The sequence below is a fragment of the Panthera pardus genome, unplaced genomic scaffold, assembly GCF_024362965.1.
Source record: "Panthera pardus isolate Hobbes unplaced genomic scaffold, ASM2436296v1 HiC_scaffold_8, whole genome shotgun sequence".
Taxonomy (NCBI): Eukaryota; Metazoa; Chordata; class Mammalia; order Carnivora; family Felidae; genus Panthera; species Panthera pardus.
This window is the reverse complement of record NW_026527013.1, coordinates 18,844,783-18,863,695: the sequence shown is the minus strand read 5'-3', so window position 1 is coordinate 18,863,695 and position 18,913 is coordinate 18,844,783. Positions and strand designations below refer to the sequence as shown.

At 54.9% G+C, this 18,913-nt stretch overlaps 1 protein-coding gene across 5 annotated transcripts in view; it reads right to left on the bottom strand.

Annotated features, from left to right (window-relative positions):
- RNF123 (ring finger protein 123) overlaps positions 1 to 18,913 on the bottom strand; it is a 29,582-nt gene that overhangs the window by 4,309 nt on the left and 6,360 nt on the right. For 3 of the 5 annotated variants that reach the window (XM_019416825.2, XM_019416827.2, XM_019416826.2), the window contains exons 9-35: positions 18,813 to 18,880; positions 18,491 to 18,616; positions 17,992 to 18,106; positions 17,808 to 17,912; positions 17,264 to 17,437; positions 17,020 to 17,112; positions 16,874 to 16,947; positions 15,955 to 16,072; positions 15,662 to 15,761; positions 15,384 to 15,445; positions 15,129 to 15,200; positions 14,784 to 14,904; positions 14,055 to 14,156; positions 12,728 to 12,834; positions 12,285 to 12,483; positions 11,803 to 11,948; positions 11,429 to 11,512; positions 10,531 to 10,638; positions 4,006 to 4,183; positions 3,058 to 3,132; positions 2,818 to 2,905; positions 2,637 to 2,724; positions 2,465 to 2,549; positions 999 to 1,138; positions 711 to 899; positions 542 to 617; positions 259 to 343 (exon numbers count right to left, since the gene is read on the bottom strand). In XM_019416825.2, the coding sequence (XP_019272370.1) occupies positions 259 to 343; positions 542 to 617; positions 711 to 899; positions 999 to 1,138; positions 2,465 to 2,549; positions 2,637 to 2,724; positions 2,818 to 2,905; positions 3,058 to 3,132; positions 4,006 to 4,183; positions 10,531 to 10,638; positions 11,429 to 11,512; positions 11,803 to 11,948; positions 12,285 to 12,483; positions 12,728 to 12,834; positions 14,055 to 14,156; positions 14,784 to 14,904; positions 15,129 to 15,200; positions 15,384 to 15,445; positions 15,662 to 15,761; positions 15,955 to 16,072; positions 16,874 to 16,947; positions 17,020 to 17,112; positions 17,264 to 17,437; positions 17,808 to 17,912; positions 17,992 to 18,106; positions 18,491 to 18,616; positions 18,813 to 18,880 (2,978 nt within the window). Of the gene's footprint in view, positions 1 to 258; positions 344 to 541; positions 618 to 710; positions 900 to 998; positions 1,139 to 2,464; positions 2,550 to 2,636; positions 2,725 to 2,817; positions 2,906 to 3,057; positions 3,133 to 4,005; positions 4,184 to 10,530; positions 10,639 to 11,428; positions 11,513 to 11,802; positions 11,949 to 12,284; positions 12,484 to 12,719; positions 12,835 to 14,054; positions 14,157 to 14,783; positions 14,905 to 15,128; positions 15,201 to 15,383; positions 15,446 to 15,661; positions 15,762 to 15,954; positions 16,073 to 16,873; positions 16,948 to 17,019; positions 17,113 to 17,263; positions 17,438 to 17,807; positions 17,913 to 17,991; positions 18,107 to 18,490; positions 18,617 to 18,812; positions 18,881 to 18,913 lie in introns of all 5 variants that reach the window. The other 2 variants (XM_019416831.2, XM_019416829.2) reach the window with 2 other exon arrangements.

Sequence of the window (18,913 nt, the reverse complement as noted above, 5' to 3'; positions counted from 1 at the left end):
TGAGGTATAACCACAAGCCAGTGGCTATGACCATGCGGCTCGGGCACCCTGTTCTGCTGGGGTCCCCGATTCTCCTACTCAGAGCTACTGCTGCTACCACCTGTTTAGGCAGTTTGTACATCATGACCTCCCCCTGGCCTCAACGCCTGATGCTGAGGTCCATTTTAGAGATGAAGAAACGGCGGCAGGGAGGCCCTGCCTGGTGCACTCCCCATCAGCCATGCCAGCTCCCATGGGGCCCTGGTGCCTAACACTTACCCCGACGCCGGGCCATGCACCAGGAGCCGCACCAGGATGCCTGTCACAGCCACCAGAATGGGATAGTGGTCCACGCTCTCCAGGCCTGAAGGGAAAGGAGGGATCGAGGGATCCAGGCCTCCTGGCTAGTGCGAGCCCCCCTGTCCTCCCCACAGAAGGGCGACCTAAGGCTGAGGGTACCAAGCCTGCCTGTCCCAATGCAGAATGGACAATCAGGCGTCACAACTCCTAGCAGAGGAACCAAGGCTTGTGCTATGTTGGGTTCAGGGCACTGGGTCCTCACCAGGCAGCCGCAGGGTGACCACGCGGTCAAACAGGTTCCTCTCGGCCGTCACCCGGTTCAGCACCTGGTTCAGCAGCTGTGAGGGCAGGAGCCCATTGGTGGAGTGGATGGGTGGGCTCACCACCGGGGAGTCCCCAGGGGCCCCCCCACCCTGCCCAGATGGACACACCTGTGCGAGACGCCGCAGCAGCATCTCAGAGGTAGGCCGGGCCCAGTCCAGGAATATCTCAGGCACCAGCGTGATGGTCATCTCCAAGACACGCAGCAGGCTGACCGAGAGGTCAAAGCAGGTGGCACACACCTTGAGCTGCCGGCTGTCCACAAAGTTCCGCTCTAGGCGCTCGGCAGCCTGTTGGATCTGAGCCACCAGCAGGTGGGCAGTCAGTGGCCTGGCCACACTGCAGTTCATGCCTGGTCCTCTGCAACACCACAGCCCACGCGACCCACTGTGACCCACCTCCTGGATCATGCCGATGAACTCAGAGAAGGCCCAGTTGAGCTGGTTGAGGACACTGTTGAGGAAGCTGGGTGCCACATCAGGACCCTCCCGCAGTAGGTCTGCCATGTGCTGCTGAAGCAGGGTGGAGGGGCAGGGCTCTGCAGGGGCATCGACACGGTGGCATCACTGGGCACTCTGGTCTGTGGTTCCTGCCTGTCTACCTCTGTCCTGACTTGTTGGGCCATTGGTGTAAGGACAAAAAGATGGCTCCCTGAGGATGCTCAGGTCATGAAGGCAGGGAAGACAGGGTACAGTGCTGCCTGGGGGTTAGGGCTAAATCTGTCCCTCCTCCTGCTGGCAAGCCACAGGCTGAAGTTATTCCTGGCCCCACACCATCCCTTTGGCCTAGAGCAGCCCCCCAGCCATAGCCTGCCCCCAAAGAAGTCCTCAGCCGCATGCCCCTCAGAGAGGGCTAGACCCAGACAGGGTGACCTAGGCCTCTCCTCATTCATTTCAAGACCAGCATCCCCGAGACCTACTGTGTCAGAGCCCTGCCGTCCTCTACTCTCCTCTGCTGCCCTTGGCCTGGCCTTGGCATATGGCCGAGGTGGTGGATGCCAAGTCTGGGCTGACGGGGAGCGGTAACCAGAGCCCTTAAGCCACAGCCGGGCTGGACACCACCCCCCCACCCCGTGCAAATCAATAGTTCCTACAGCCAGCAGGATGAATATCTAGTCCCACTGCCACTCTAACTGCAGCTCAGTTCCACCCGCTGGTGCATCCAAGAAAACCGGCAAGGACTTGATGAGTGACTTCACACAAGGCACTCAGTCTCTGGGGACCCTTTCGTGCAAAAACCCTGCCCATGAAGGCAGAAACACATCACGTAGGCCTAGGAAAACCACCAAGTGGGGTGAGTGCAGAGTATGGCAGGCAGACTGCAAGGCAAAAAACCCAGGACCCAGGAGGGGCCTAGGTGAAGGTCCTCAGGCTCACAGGGCTTTGCTGGGCCATCCATGGCCCCTGGAGAGACAGTATAACCTCTGCCCCCAACCAAATTCCCCTTCCTCTTGGGAACGCCATGGGCACCCTCTGGGGCCCTGACCAAGCCCCAGTCTGTGCGCCTGCCTTGACTCAAGTACACTGAAGTGGGAGGTGGACATGGTGCCAGGATGAGGCTGGAGGTCAGGGAGCTGGTTCAGAGTCCTCACTCTAAGCTGCCAGCACCCTGAGAAGATGCTGCCCCTTTTCACCATGACCCATGCACAGCATTCAGGCCCAAAGGACACACATGGGACAGGGGAGCAAGGGGGAGGTGTCCCAGAGTGTCCTTGGACTGGGAGGAAGCAGGGAAATGGAAACGCCGGGGGGCAGAGCTGGGGCCCAACAGGAGTCCGGGAGACAGGCCAGGAGAAGCGAGAAGAGTCCAAGAAGACCAACAGCAGTGGGCCAGAGCCACCGGGTCACCCAACCTGGACACTCACTCTGGAGGCTAGGCAAGTTGGCGTCCTCTGGCTTGGTTTTCAGCAGGTGCGGCAGCCGTGTATAGCGGTACCCAAAGCCACAGCCCTGTGGGTAGGGTCAGTGGGGGTCAGGGAGGCAGGGAAGCTCTCCCCTTCAGCCAGCCATAGCCACTTCCCATCCAACCACACTTACCCTCCAGAGCCGCACCAGGATCCAGTTGGTCTGGGCCCAGGGCCGCTGCTCATAGGGAGCCAGGAGGCTCCTCACCATGGCAATACGCCTGCAAGGGCAAGGGGTGGTGGGCACAGGGTAAGGCCAGACATGGTGCTGTACAGGTCAGAGTGCCCGCCTCCCTGCTCCGACCCCCACTCACTGCTCCTCAGGGATCCGCTCCACAGCCCGCAGGGAGTGTGGGTAGCACACGTAGCTAGCCAGGGCCTGCATCAGCGAGTCACGGATGTCTGTTGGGACAGGCTGTGCCTCAGCAGGTAGCTGGCATGAGCCCCGGCCCCCATGCCTCAAGCCCACCTGGCCGGCATTCTGTGCAAAAAAACGGCCAGCCAGAAGTGCCATCCCACCCCCATATCCCCAAGCCCTTTGTAGGGCACCTCACCAGTGCCCACGATGCGTGTATCGGCAAAGTGTTTGGCAAGGATGGCAGCCAGGCGTGTCAGAGTCTCTTCATAGCCTGCAGGATGGGGCAGTAGGAGTGCTTGGCCGGGGGCGGGGGTTCCAGAGGCAGGCACGTCCCTTGGCAGGGTGAGTGGGCTTGGGCAGCGGGCTCCAGAGCTGACTTCAAGGGCCAGTCTGGGCCCAAGCTGTCATCTAGGGACTTTGGGCATGGCATTCACTGACTGTGAGAGGCCATTGCACAGACTCACTGTGGGGGAGGACGGGTCCTGCAAGAGTCCTGACTGGGCTCAAACCCATCTCCGCACACACACTTGATGGCTCAGCAGTCAAAGCCCCTTGGGCACCCATGGCTCCGCCTCTGAGGACAAAGCCTGCACCTAGGCCTGGGGTGGGGCAGGGGACAGGCCAGGGGCCTGACAGCCCACAGCCTGATCCAGACATAAACCACCAAACCCAGCCTGAAATCAGTAGTCTGCAAGAAGCCCAAGCTCCTACATGTGGCCTCCAGCAGGGTACCACCACCCCTTACTGCGATCTGCAAACACAAGCCGCTCTGCCTTTGCATGGGCTGCCACATCCCACGTGCAGTGCCAGGGTGTCTGTGTGAGGCCAACCGGCTCCCGTACCACAGCAAGAAGGAAGTGAAAGCGGAGGGGCCCCCACTCCGGCACTCCATCCTGTCTCTTTCCTTCCTAGCATCCGGGAGAAGCTGTTGGCTCTGTGGCCGCTAATACCAGGGCAGGGCTCTCCACCATGTGGGGCTTTTGCAGATGCTTGTCTAACACAGGACCAAAGAGAACAGGGGCTACCTCCCCTCTTTCCTACACGGATGTGTGCTGCTGGGCCATGAGGGTGCAGAACAGGGTTGCTAAGGGTTTACAATAAAGGCCCTTTTCCTGCCCCCTCCCGGTCTGAATGGCTTTGTCACCTGGGAGCTCCTCCATGCTGTGCACGGGGCCAAAGTAATTCTTGAGAGCACTGTAGCTGTTGATGGCCACGCTCAAGTAGAACTCAGGCATGAAGGCAAAGAGAGAACCTGTGCGGTCGCCATGCTCGACGGTCCGCAGGCAGACGCGTAGTAGCCAGTAGATATCTAGCATCTTCTCCTATAGGAGGCACAAGGGGTACTGCTAGGCTGTTCGTAGAAAGGGTTGCAAGGGGCAGGGCACGGTCTGGGGCTCGGGAAAGGCCTCCTCGTTAGTGGCTCAGGCAGGGCAGTCACATGCTTGATAGGCAAGAGGGTGCACCCCGTGCCTGGAGAGGCAACACCCCAGCCTAGATCAGAATTCTGGCTTGCATTAGTAAAGGTACACAAGGTTTTAAGTGAGAAGGTGTCATGTGACCATAAGTCTGAGTTGGAGCACTGCCCAGTGCAAAAGGAGCTGCAGGGGCGAGTGGGGGCAGGACAGTAAAGAAGCTACATGGCCTCATCTAGGCCCAAGACAGCAGACAAGGGACTGGAAGGCCAGGAATGGGGAAGCACCGATGGGCTGTGGGGGCAAGGGACCGGCTGCACCAAACAGGGCCCACATTTCTGGGGGTGATGGAACCTCCGTGGAGGTCAGAAGTACCGGAAGAGAAGCAGGCCTGGTCCAGGGCAGAGGGGATGTGGCTTAGGATATGTGCAGCATATGGTGCCTAAAAACGTCCCCAAAGAGGTGGTGTTGAAGAGCATGATTACTGGTGAAACAGGCCATAGAAAGCAAACCCTCCAACGGCCTTGTTCCACATGGTCTGTGCCCAGGAGGGGTCGCCGAACAGAGCAGAGCAAAGTCCCAGGCCCCAGCCCAGACCACCCAAATCTCTCAGAGTCGGAGCATCTGGACTTGACACCAGCTCTGATGTGCCCTCAAACTTGAAAACCCGAGAAGACACAAACAGGAGTCAGAGGGTGGGCCTGAGCCAGAAGGCCTGCTGGGAGCATACTGCCACAGAAGGCCAGAGAAGACCAAGTCTAAAGAGGGGATGGAACATATGCACCCAGGGAGCCACTGCATTGCAGGGGGGTGGGGGGAGGGATGTATCTGCAAAGGGGGCGGGGGGCTTGGGAGGGACCGTGCAAGACTATTCCAGAGAGGTGGAGGAACCTGTGTTGGACCAAGAATGAAGGGAAGATGAAGAAGCTGTGACACAGACAAGGAAGAGGGGAATGGTTGTTGGAAGGGAGTGGTTTCTGTAAGCAGATGTAGAGTCAAGGGAGGGGCATCACAGACTGTTCTCTTTACTAATGGGAGAAAGTGAATGAGCAGGAGGCAGGAGGGTGGGCACTGAAGATGAAGAAAGCAGTTCAACATAGCAAGGGCTGTGTTATGAAAAGCCCACAGAGAACATCACACTCAATGGTGAAAAACTGAAAGCGTTTTCTCTAAGATCAGGAACAAGACAAAGATGCCCACTTTTGCTACTTCTATTCAACACAGTACTGGAAGTCCTAACCAGAGCAATTAGGAAAGAAAAAAAAGTAAAAGTCATCCAAATTGGAAATAAAGGAGTAAAATTATCCCCATTCGCAAATGACGTGATCTTATATGTAGAAAACCCTCAAGAATCTAGCAAAAAATTCGACAAAGCAGGAAAGAATATCCAGTGGAAAAAAGTCTCTTCAACAAATGGGGTTAGGAAAACTGGACAGCAACATGCAGAAGAATGAACCTGGGCCACTTTCTTACACCATACACAAAAATAAAACCAAAATGATGAAAGACCTAAATTTGAGACAGGAAACCACCAAAATCCTAGAGGAGAAAGCAGGCAAAAACCTCTTTGACCTCGGCCGCAGCTACTTCTTACTAGACACATCAGTGGAGGCAAAGGAAACAAAAGCAAAAATGAACTATTGGGACCTCATCAAGATAAAAAACTTCTGCACAGTGAAGGAAACAATCAGCAAAATAAAAGGCAGCCTACAGAAGAAGATATTTGAGAAAATATTTGCAAATGACATATCAGATAAAGGGCTAGTATTCAAAATCTATAAAAAACTTCTCAAACTCAACACCCAAACAACAAATAACCCACTTAAAAAATGAGCTGAAGGCATGGATAGACACTTTGCCAAAGAAGACATCCAGATGGCTAACAGACACAAGAAAAAATGCTCATCACTTGTCATCAGGGAAATACAAATCAAAACCATGATGAGATACCTGTCAGAATGGCTAAAATTAACAACATAAGATGGGGCACCTGGGTGGTTCAGTCAGTTAAGTGTCCAACTTTGGTTCGGGTCATGATCTTGAAGTTTATGAGTTTGAGTCCCACATCGGGCTTTCTGCTGTCAGCACAGAGCCCACTTCAGATCCTCTGTCTTCCTCTCTCTCTCTCTGCCCCTCTTCCCTGCTCTCTCTCTCTCTCTCAAAAATAAGCATTAAAAACAACAACAACAACAACAACAACAACACAAGAAACAACAGGTGTTGGCAAGGATGTGCAGAAAGGGGAACGTTTTTGCACTGCTGGTTCCTCAAAAAAATAGAACTACCCTACGATCTAGCAATTGCACTGGTAGGTATTTACCCAAAGGATACAAGAATACAGATTCAAAGGTTTATAGCAGCATCATCAATAGCCAAACTATGGAGAGAGCCTAAATGTTCATCGATTGATGAATGGATAAAGAAGATGTGGTGTATATCTACAATGGAATATAACTCAGCCATCAAAAAGAATGAAATCTTGCCATTTGCAATGATGTAGATGGAGCTAGAATGTATTATGCTAAGCGAAATAAGTCAATCAGAGAAAGACAAATACCACATGATTTTACTTATATGTGGAACTTATGAAACAAAACAGATGAACATAAGGGAAGAGAGGGAAAAAAAGGAGAAGAGAGGGAAACAAACCACAAGAGACTCATAATAATAGAGAACAAACTGAGGGTTGATGGAGGGAGGTGGGTGGGGGAATGGGTTAAATAGGTGATAGGTATTAAGGAAGGCACCTGCTGTGATGAGCACTGGGTGTTGTAGGTAAGTGATGCATCACTAAAGTCTACTGCTGAAACCAATATTGTACTGTATGTTAAAAAACTAAAATTAGGGCCGCCTGGGTGGCTCAGTCAGTTAAGAAACTGACTTGGGCTCAGGTCATGATCTTGGGGTTCATGGCTTCAAGCCCCGCGTCAGGCTCTGTGCTGACAGCTCAGAGCCTGGAGCCTGCTTCAGATTCTGTGTCTCCCTCTCTGCTCCTCCCCCACTCGCGCTCCATTGCTCTCTCAAAAATAAGAAACATAAAACAAAATTCTTAATAACTAAAATTAAAAAAAAAGAATCCACACACACAAAAAATCTGTTAGAATAAATGAATTCGGGAAACATGCAGGATATAAAATTCATACACAAAAGTCAGTTGTTTTTCTACACACTAGCAATGAACAATCCAAAAAGGAAATCAGAAAAATAATTCCACTTACATTAGTATCAAAAAGAATGAAATAGGTATAAATATAACCAAGAAGGTGAAAAACTTGTACACTGAAAACTATATAATGTTGCTGACAGAAATTTTAAAAGACACAAATAAATGGAAAAATATTCCATGTTCAAGGACTGGAAGATTTAATATTGTTAAGATGGCAATACTAACCAAAGCAAAGTACAGATTTAATGCAATCCCTATCAAAATCCCAATGGCATTTTTTGCAGAAATAGAAAAATCTATCCTAAAATTCATATGGAGTCCCAAGGGACTCAAACAGGCAAAACAACCTTGAAATAGAACAAAGTTGGAGATCTTACACTTCCTGATTTCAAAACTTATTGCAAAGCTACAATAATCAAGATAGTGTGATACTGGCATAAAGATAGTCATACAGACCAGAGAGCCCAGAAATAAACTCACACATATATGTCAAAGGATTTTTGACAAGGATTGTCAAGACCATTCAATGAGGAAAGGACAGTCTTTTCAATAAATGGTGCTGAGAAAATTGAATTTCCATATGCAAAAGAATAAAGTTGGACCACTGCCTTATAGCTTAAACAAAAATTAACTCAAAATGGATCAAATACCCAAACTTACAAGCTAAAACTATATAACTCTTAGAAGAAAACATGGGGAGAGGACTTCATGACCTTGGATTTAACACCGACTTTTGGGCTGTGACAACAAAAACACAGGCAAAAAAAGAAAAAAATAAATTGGACTTTATCAAAATGAACTGTGCAGCAAAGGACACCATCTACAGAGTGGAAGGACAACTCACAGAAAAAGAGAAAATACGTGTAAATCATAATCTGATAAGGAGTCAATATCCAATGTATATAAATAATTCCTACAAAACAACAAAAACCAAACAATCCTATTAAAAATGGGCAAATGCACTTGAATAGACATTTCTCCAAAGAAGATATACATGTGTCCAATAAGCACATGAAAAGATACTCAACAGGGAAATTCAAATCAAAACCACAATGATCACCAAACTCCACACCCAAAAAACAAATAATCCAGTGAAGAAATGGGCAGAAAACATGAATAGACACTTCTCTAAAGAAGACATCCAGATGGCCAGCAGGCACATGAAAAGATGCTCAACGTCACTCATCAGGGAAATACAAATCAAAACCACATTCAGATACCACCTCACGCCAGTCAGAGTGGCTAAAATGAACAAATCAGGAGACTATAGATGCTGGCGAGGATGTGGAGAAACGGGAACCCTCTTGCACTGTTGGTGGGAATGCAAACTGGTGCAGCCACTCTGGAAAACAGCATGGAGGTTCCTCAAAAAATTAAAAATAGACCTACCCTATGACCCAGCAATAGCACTGCTAGGAATTTACCCAAGGGATAAAGGAGTGCTGATGCATAGGGGCACTTGGACCCCAATGTTTATAGCAGCACTTTCAACAATAGCCAAATTATGGAAAGAGCCTAAATGTCCATCAACTGATGAATGGATAAAGAAATTGTGGTTTATATACACAATGGAATACTACGTGGCAATGAGAAAGAATGAAATATGGCCTTTTGTAGCAACGTGGATGGAACTGGAGAGTGTTACGCTAAGTGAGATAAGTCATACAGAGAAAGACAGATACCATGTTTTCACTCTTATGTGGATCATGAGAAATTTAACAGAAGACCATGAGGGAGGGGAAGGAAAAAAAAAAACAAAAGGTTATAGAGAGAGGGAGCCAAAACATAAGAGACTCTTAAAAACTGAGGGTTGATGGGGGGTAGGAGGGAGGGGAGGGTGTGTGATGGGCATTGAGGAGGGCACCTGTTGGTATGAGCACTGGGTGTTGTATGGAAACCAACTTGACAATAAATTTCATATTAAAAAATAATAAAATAAATGTATACACACACACACACACACACATATATATATATATATATATATATATATATATATATATATATATACATATATATATGTATACATATATAAAAATAAATACAATGAGATACCACTTCACATCGCAGAGCCTGCTTGGGATTCTCTGTCTCCTTCTCTCTGCCCCTCCCCCACTAACACTTCTGTTCTGTCTCTCTCAAAAATAAACAAACATTTAAAAAAAAGATTGCATAGGCCAGTGGACAGCCATGAAATCCCAGTCAAGGGAGGAGAGGAGCCGCCTGCATGGGGCTGGAGGCAAGGTGGTCTGCAGCAAGAGAGAAAGGAGGAGTAACAGGTGGAAGCGGTCTGGGCTTGGGAGGAGGCTGAGAAAAAGCAAGTGGGGATGGCGGGTAGAGGTAGGGACACCAAGGGCCTTGATCACCCAGTTATGAGGGAAGGGCATGCCTAAGAAGGTAGACGGATGTCCTGACGTGGGCGCTCACTAGCTGGGGAGAGATGCTAGGACAGGCAGGGAGTGGAAGCAAGTCTGGAGGGCTCGGGACCTGAGGGTCAAAGCATGGTCACAGAGAGAGTGCACCATCTTTCAGTTCACTGCTCAAGGCTGACAGCCTTGGGAGGGCAGACGTGGCTCAGACATGGGTCAGGACTGAGTGTCCCTAGCATCAAGATGTACCTGGCATACTCCAGGCTCCGAGCACATGTTACTGAATCAACGAATGAGTGAATGACAAAACAGAAAACAAGGCTGTGGCTTCAAAGGAAGAAGGGGAGTCAGAGAGAAGCATGTGCAGAGTGAGGGAGACTGGGGCTCCTAAGAGGACACCTCCACCCCGGGAGAGAAGGAAGGGGAAGCGAAGAAGGGGAGACAGGCACAGACAGGCCCTGTTCCTGCAAGGGAGGAATTGTGAGCTGGAGGGGACCTGGGATGCCTACAATGACATCTAATCAAGCTCACAGGGCAGGAGAGGTTCAGGGGGCATAGCATGTGGTGGAGGTAGGGAGGATAGGGAGCGGAGAGGGGGCACGTGCATGGCAGAGGCCCAGGAGGGCAGGGAGCGTTGAGAGGCCGGCACAGCCTGGCCATCTGTGACTAGTCAGTGAGCTCGGGGAGGGCAGCAGTCACTGGCTAAGCCCACACCTACTCACCTGGGAGTAGACAGTGGCATGGACCCAGGCAAGACGGCGACTCAGGTGGTCCAGCTTTTCTGAGAAAACCTTCTGACTCTTGGTCAACTCTGCAAGGATGTCCTTTCTCTGCCACCCAAGGGGAAAGACAATCAGGCCATGGCACCATACCCACACCCACCCTGCTTGCTCCAGGCAGCCTGGTAGGAACCCCACTGGTGGCTGGAGCAGGCAAAAGGTTGGGCAGACTCAGCTCTACTCTTCAAAACCCTCTTCTGCCTAGGACCCACTGGCAAGCCCGAGCAGGCCTCAGAGCAGGGTCTTGGTTGTTTGTGCAGAGCGTGGAAATGAGACACAGCTGGGGTTCCATGAGCCCCTGGCCATGTCCCCTAGCTGGGCTGGGACCATGGCCCCGGTAGCTGCTCTCACTTGGCTGCAAAGGCAAGCCTGGGCTCTGCAGACAGCGGGGAAAGGGCCCTGCTGGGGAAGTCCAGCCTGGGCACAGGACGCCCTACTCCCCAGGCCAGGAGAGCTACAGCAGAGGGGCTGCAGGGAAGTGTGAGAGTCAGGTCCTGCTTCCTGCTGACTCTGCAAGTGGCCGAGGAAGCACTCAGGGTCGAATTCATAATTGATGAGGAGAGTGGGTGTGCGTCAGCACTTAGCGGGCAGGGGGCAGGGGCACCTTGGCGCGGGCTGCAGCTAGTGATGGGGCTCAAGCCCTGCCCTGCCCTAATGCCAGCCCTGCTCTCACTGATGTGGCATAGTCAGGTGGGTGGGGACAGGAAAACTACCGGTGTAGCCCCCAGAAGCAGGGGCAGGACAGTCCCTCTGTGGCCTGCCCTGGGAAGCCTGAGCTGGCAAGCCTCCTCTCTGCAACAGCCCTCCCTCTCGAAAACCCCCCTGCCCATCTAGGTCTTACCCGCTTGGGGCACCGCCGGAGCTTGTCCTCTGTGTCCCTCAGAGCCACTGCATACTCATTGACATCATCAGACACACCCACCATCTAGAGCATCGGACACCACAGGTCCAGCGTGACTCCCCAGGCATGTCACTCAGGTTTCTCCAGACCCAGCCTGGCTCCCAGCCCTGCCAAGCTCCCAACCTTCGGCCCCAGACAACCCCCTCCCACAAAACCAGGTCAGGCCCACACATCACTGGCAGCAATCAGTCTTGCTGTGGCACACATTCACATGCAGTCATGAGTAGATATCCGCCCCTCCCCCCCAACACACACACACAAGCATCTGAACGTGTGGGACCACAGGACATGCTCATCGGCCACCAGTGGGAGACCTTGCCCAGCTGCTGGTGAACGCTGAGATTATACATCATGACGGCGCCATCCAGGACTTCCAGCAGGGAGTTCTCCGTGAGGGGCTGCTCAGGCTCCTCCGGGGGCCGCCCCAGCAGCAGGCCCTCATTCCAGTGACTGCCCTCAACTACGGAGTGGGGGAAGGGGAGGGTCAGGGCCGTAGGCCATTCCAGCTCTCTCCCAAGCTTGTGGTGCCAGGACGGGCCTCACAGTAGGAGAAGGGAGCCCTTTCTCCCTGCCTGGGCCCAAGGAGGGACTTGCAGGGGAGAACATGGGGGCAGGGGTAGGGCAAGGGCCTGCAGCTCCAGGACTATTTCTGTAGCATCGATTTCCTGCCCTTAGAGTGCACTTCCCATGCCCTTGAGATATTGCCAGGCCGCAGGACCGGGAAGGAATGGGGGTGTAGTTTGGCTTTGCCCAGGGTGGGGAACTATGGATGTGCTTGGCCCTGCCTGGCACCTACTGTCCTCACGAGTCCTCTGTTCTGCGCTCAGCGTGCGGACCTTCACTTTCTCCGAGGTGGTCAGAGGCCGCCGTGGGGTCATCAGGCTCACAGCCGCTGTGCTGAGGAAGCGGTTAGCTCGGCCCAGGGTTGGAGAACTGAGCCAGCTGGGCCGGGGCAGGGGCAGTACGCCCCCCATGGCCAGAGCCTGCATGGGGCGCTGTGTAGGAGAGAGGAGGCCAGACGCCACTCAGCTCCCCAGGACCGGGGCCCATGTAGGACTCCCTTGATTTGTGGGGTTGGGAAATGGCAGGAAGGTTCGCGCCTCCACCTACAGCAAGGAAACCTGCCTGGTGAGAAGCTCCTTGCTGCCTGGAGAAGGAGGTGACCCCGTGTGACACCCCTGCCCTTATGATAGAGGGACAGCCCAATACCAAGCCCCCTGCCTGCCCCTACCGCGGCACCTGGGCCGCAGCTGGGGCTGGTTCCTCGTCCTCGTCCAGGTCATCCATGGTGGCTGCCTGGAGCTCCAATGGGTCGATCAGGATGTTGGCCTTGGAGGCAAGGTCATCTGCAGGGAATGGCAGGAGAGTTCTCAGGCCAGTGGGGGGCTCAGGGGTCACACGGAACTGCCCACGATGGCGAGAGAGCACCACTGGCTGAGCGGGGGGCTTTGCAGGGCCCCACATTTACCACTGCACCTTTGCCTATGCACTCCACTTATTCCACGCCAGCCTTCACTGCGCCCCAAGGCTTTTGTCTCAGGGACCTTAACAGCAGGAGGTGTTCCCCATCACACTCCCGTCAGTCCCTCTGTTTCCAGTGACTGCATGCTCTCCAGGGTCCCCTACTTCTCTCCCCAGCACTTTCTAACCTACAAACACAAGATCCAGGGCTGTCTAGGCCACCGCTTGTCTCACTTTGCACACAGGCCTCACCGTAGGCTCATCCCCTCAGCTGTCAGTGAGAGGTGGAACAGCAACACCTCTGCCTCCAGCCCAGGCTGTGGTCCTCAAACATGGCGGACTTGCCACCTCAGCCTCCTCCTACAGCCCCCTTCCTGACGGTGCCCCATCCCCACAGCCTCGGGCAGGAAGCCTGGGGTCATCTTTGACTCCTCCCCTTCACTCCTGTCCTCCCTCTATCTCCTCTCTTGGCCCATGTACTGACTCCATTATCACACGCAGATCCCTGACCTCACTTCCCTGCCTCAGGACCTTCCAAAGTTGCCCCTATCCCTGGAATGAGCCCACACCTACTTCGTGGCCCACAAGGCCCTCAGACTCTACCCGTGCGACTCCTTGGCCTTATTTCCCACCACTCCCCGCCTGGTAGTTTCCTCACCAGCACCCCAGCAGCCTTCCGTCTCCAGGCCCTACCAGGCTGTTGTGAGCATCCCTGCCTTTGCGTGCGCTGTGCTTGTAGTGCCCTGTGCCATGGCCACGTGTGCTCGTCCTTGAAAGCCACTCAGGCAGCACTTGTGCCCGCTCGCCTCTCACCCCTGTGACCTCACCAAGATCCCGTGGTCACTCCACATATGCTCCCTAGTTCCTTATAGGACCCCTAGGCTTCCCGTGGGGCAGGTGCTCAAGGGAAGGGAGCTCAAGGGAAGGGATGGCTGGACCCAAGACCTGAGGCAGAGGGCATCTCCCTGGAGGAGCAGGTCGAGATACTTGGGCGCCCTCTGGCGGGCAGAGGGCAACCCTGCACCCAGTGCAGAGCTGGCTGAGGACTGTACGCCCCACACTCGCCCGGTCCGGCCCTGCCCACTGCCCACAAGCCTACACGTACCTTTGAGGGTCTTCCGAAGGTGTGAGAGGAGGCCTCCCAGGCGCTGCAGGTCAAAGTAGTCCACCTTGCCATTATAGAAGACCTGAGGCGGTATGTAGGCCTCTGCAAGGAGGGGTTGGGAGGCCGGGCCAGCAGTGAGCCAGATAGGAAGACAAACTGAGAAGCCACCCCTCTACGCTGCTTAGCCCAGAGGAGACCCCTGGCCTTGGCCACCTACCTGCCCTGCTCAGGCACACAGCATGGCTTCCCCCCCACCCCACCCCCGACCATTTGGGGTCAGTGTCAGTGACTGCACGAGTTGGGATGAAGGGAGCACTCTGCAGTCACATTCAGAGAGGGCCCTGACCCAGCCCTATGGACATCCCCAATCCAGGGCAGGCACGGCTCCCACTGGCCCTGAGGACCCTGTCCCACACAAACACAGCCCCCAACACCTCAGGGCCTGTCCCTGGTGTCCCCTACAAAGGACTGCAGAGGGTTGGACGGACTGGGACCGAGAAGAGGCGGCCATAGTGGGCAGGAACTTGTGGGGACAGAGTGAATGTGGGTTTGGCACTCCTACAGAGTGGAGTTCCTGCTGCCCTGTGGAAAAGCCACCCATCAGGAGAGTACTCAACTTGTTAGGAAGCCTGAGACAGCTCCACCCCCACCCTGCCGCCAGCTCCGCACTCTACACTATCACCGGGACAGCCCTGCCCAGCCTCTCTGATGAGGCCTGGCCCCACTCACCCTCACTGAAGGAGGCACGAGGGTTCGAAGCCTTGTATTCATCCCAATAGTAGCGCAGGGCAGATATCAGCCGGTGCAAGAAGCAGACCATGTACTCAGGGGGACACAGCATGGGCATATTCTGCAGGGCACAGGGCACAGGACATGCATTTGTGCCAGCCTAGAGCCTGCTCACTCCTCATCCAAGGCCTGCCCCAGGACCCTGGGGTGAGCACAGAGGGCGGGGCAGCAGAGGAAGAGCAAGATTGGCAGGGATGCAGCAGGCTGAGAGGTGCCGGAAGCCTGGGGTGCAGACTCTGCAACACAGCCAAGTGTCCATGGTGGGCTGGCCGAGTGGACACTTACCCCCCGGCCACTGGCATTCTCCTGTAGAAACTTTCGGAACTTGGTCAGGAAGATGTACCTAGAAGCCTCCCCCTTTGAGGGAAGGAAAAATGAGGCTGTGAGGAGCTGGCCCTGGAGTGGACTGGCTCGGTGCTGTGCCTTAGCCTGGGCCCTGCTATGGGAACCCGAGCCAGTCCCTGCCCTCTGGGTCTCAGGGCCCCAGTACCAGCACCCATCCCTATCAGGGACCCACGCGGGGATCTGGGAGTCACTTACCCCATTATCATCTTTATTGTTCAGCAGCAGCTTCAGGATCTGGACCTGTAGTTCTTCCACCACTGGAGGTGGGGTAGGGAACACAACACTGAGCTCTCCTCAGGCAGAGCCTTGCTCTCAGGCTCCCAGGGATGGGAAGGGGCGGCAGGTTTGGATCAGGGCTCCACCCTCAGGGTTCCACAAGCTGAATCTAGACATGGTCACTACCAAGAGCCCCCAATACGCACACGCACACAAATCGTCCTCCCCCTACTCAGTGCCCTGGGAAGGGGGCTAACCTTCGATGCGCTTCTTGAGCCTTTGGCAGCCACGTTCGTAGGCACGCCTCCGTCTGTGCTCCTCAGTGGTCTCATCCTTTACATCCTTACTGTCTTTGCCCTGGGCAGGAGCAGGGGATGGAAGACAGCAGAGCTCACTCAGGACTTAACCAGGCCTGCTTCAGACAGGAAACCCCTACTCCCACGCCAGAGACCAGGCTGGGGAAGGGGCCTCACATGCTCAAGGCCAGGCGGCTCAGATACCCTGGGTCAGCCCTCCCTGTGACCCTGCCTGCCCATCTCAGTCGGCCCACCTCCCTGCTGGAGCGGTGGGGCCACCAGGTAGTGGGAATGAGCTCCTGTAGGCCAGCCTCCTCCACTCGCAGAGGGCTCTTGATGTAAAAGAAGACAACAGACCGGAGCACATCGAAGCTGGTGGTTGTCAAGGCAGAGTTCCACTCACCAAGGGGTGTGTGTACCCTACACCCTCACGAGTTCTCCCTGGGAAGCTCTTCCAAACTCACCTGTCTCCCCATATGCCCACCATATTCTCCTACCCTTAGAGGTACCATTGCTACTATAAGCCAGTCTCCCTCGACCATGAGCCCTGAAAAATAGCTGTGGCCATCAAGTCCACTAAGCCTGATTCCCAGCAAATGTACTAAAAAGGCTTGTCACAGGAACACATGAGGGGGGTGGGGGGAACAGGCTGAGAGAGGGCCTGGCGGCCTCTCCGTCTCCCAGCTGTTTCTAACTCTCGGAGGCTGAAGACCCCACACAAAGACAGCTACCAGCACAGGCTTCCCCACCAGCACCCTCCCTCCTGCAGCACAGTCCTCAACTGTGTTGGGAAGCAGGAAGAGCCAAGTCCCAAAAGAAGATCTCATGGGAACCCCTGTCGTGGGACTCAGATAAAAGTTCAGTGCTGCTTTGGCTACAGCAGTCAGGCCCTGGTGGCGTCTCCACACCTCCACGTAGCCCAAGAGTCGGCAGCCGTCTGGAAATCCCTGCTCAGGCTGGCCAGCTGGCCGGGGTCCTTTGCTTTACCCTCTCTGCTCTGTAGAGAGAGTGCTGGGAAGGCTGGGTCCTGCAACAAGGACTCACATACTGCACGGCTCTGGTCCTCTGAGCCTCCCTAGGGACCCCTGGCCAGAGGCACACTGCCCTCCCTGGCCCCTAATGACCCCAGAGGACACCACATGTCTGGCCTGTCTGGCAGCAAGGAAAGGATACAGGACATTGCTAAGCAGAAACTTGCGGGACTTCTCATGCCTCAGGATGGCGATGGTGAGCTGCAGGTAGTGGATCTGTGGGGATGGGGTGCTCAGAGAAGGCGGCTAGGGCCCAGGGGGCCCAGGGGCAGGGGCAGGAGCTCCCACCTGTAGGCTCAGGTCTGGGACGATGGGTGAGAACCGGTAAAGCCGCAGCAGGGACATCATCAATTGCTTGAGGCAATCCTGTACCTCGTAGTCCTGGGGGAGAGATGCCGGGCTGCACACCTAGCTGGCAGAGGGCAGGTGCCAGGACAGCCGTCTGTGGGTCCTTTCCCAAACCCTCCCTGTACCTCCCCTATCTCGGTGGAGCCTGACATCCTGGCCTGAGGCCTGAAGTCCGAAGCCTCACCTCCATGAAGAGCCACAGGAGGTCGAGGATCTGACGCACCATGGACTGGGCCTGTGCAGGGGTGCCTGCCTCCACGACGCCCCGCAGGAAGCTCATGAGCACGGCCTCTACTAGGTATACCTTGCGCTGCACCAAGGGCAGGCACTGGTGAGGTGGTGGCCTTCTGCCCCTGCCCTGGCATGGGGCCAAGGCCACAGGTATAGTCTTGGGTTCCCTCAAGCAACCCCAAGACACAGATGAGCCCTTCCAGGGTCTGAGACACAAGAAGGGCCGCCGCCCCAGGGCTCCTCTGGCATTTCACACATGCAGTTCCCTTAGCCAGTGATGTCATTACCCCTCAATCTTTTCTCTAGGACATCCCCTGATATCCTCAGCTGGAAGCATCTCCTCCTTCCCTGGGTGACATCCTTGAGGTCTAAGGGCTCTGGTCACATGGGACCCCTGCCAGGTGACGGTGCTGAGCCTCATGCGCCTCGGCTTCCCAGCCCCTAGCACCGGCACTTGTGCCACAGCCCACTTCTTCCCCTCCCAAACATCCCCTCACCAGGAGCGGTGCAAAGCGATGGAAGATATGGGCCAGCGTGAGGAGGACGGTGGGCTGGCCCTGCAACTGCCACTCGGAGCTGTCCTTCTCCACCAGCCGGCCTTCCTATGTGGGGAAGAAAGGACAGTGGGGGTCAAAGGGCTGCAGAAGGCCCTCAGCTCACCCGGCCCAGTCCCTGGCTCACCACAGGGTCCAGCTCCACGCTGAGCACTGCCCGGAAGCAGCCCAGCAACTTCTGTGCCCGCACCAGGTCAGCACGGGGTGGGTCCTGCAGGGGCCGGTAACCTGCCACTGGGTAGGTGGCACAGAGTTAAGCCAGCAATACCTGGTCTGTGGCTCAGATGCACCCATCCCTCTCCACTGAGATCCCCAAGGAGGGGCCTAGGCTCCAGGGCAGGGCTGTGGAGTCACAAGGCCTAGTCTGCGGCACAGCTCTCTCTGTCTCTGTGGGGTGCAACTTCTGCCGCTTCACATTCTTATCTGTTCCACACAGTACAGTACCCACCTAATAAGGTTGCCATAGGAATTGTGCCTCCCGGCACCCACCTAAGCTGTACTCGCCCCTCTCCCCTTGGCAACCATGGCCCACCACCAGCCCATAGAACTCCCAGGGCAGGGAGCCCCTCGTCCCTGCTTCCTCAAGAGCTTCCAGGCAGTCCACAGACTTCTTCCCAAAAGGATATCGCAAGGGACGGCTGCCAAAGTTGAAGGCCACAGACTCCTTAAAGGAAAGGCTGATGGCTGGGAAGTAGGCCATGCCCAGGCCCCTGGACAAGTTCTCAAAAGCGGTGCCCAGTGACACGCCATTCCTGGAGCAGAAGGGAAGGCCTGTGAGCCCGTGCTAAGAAGGATGTAGCCGAAACAGGCCAGTAAGCAAGGCTCTGTTGCGGCTGTCCACCCTCAGGCTATTAAAGTCGGCCTGGCCCCCTTAAAGGGACTGGGAAGCTGAGGGCAGCTCAGGGAGGTCCCAGAGGCCAGGCCTGTGGGAAGAGGCAGGAGACTCACAGGCAGAAGGACAGAGTGCCATCGTCCAGGTCGATCAGGCAGCTCACGATGTCTCCCGCTGCCCATGCCTGCCAGGGGAGGAGGCCTTACAGACATACAGA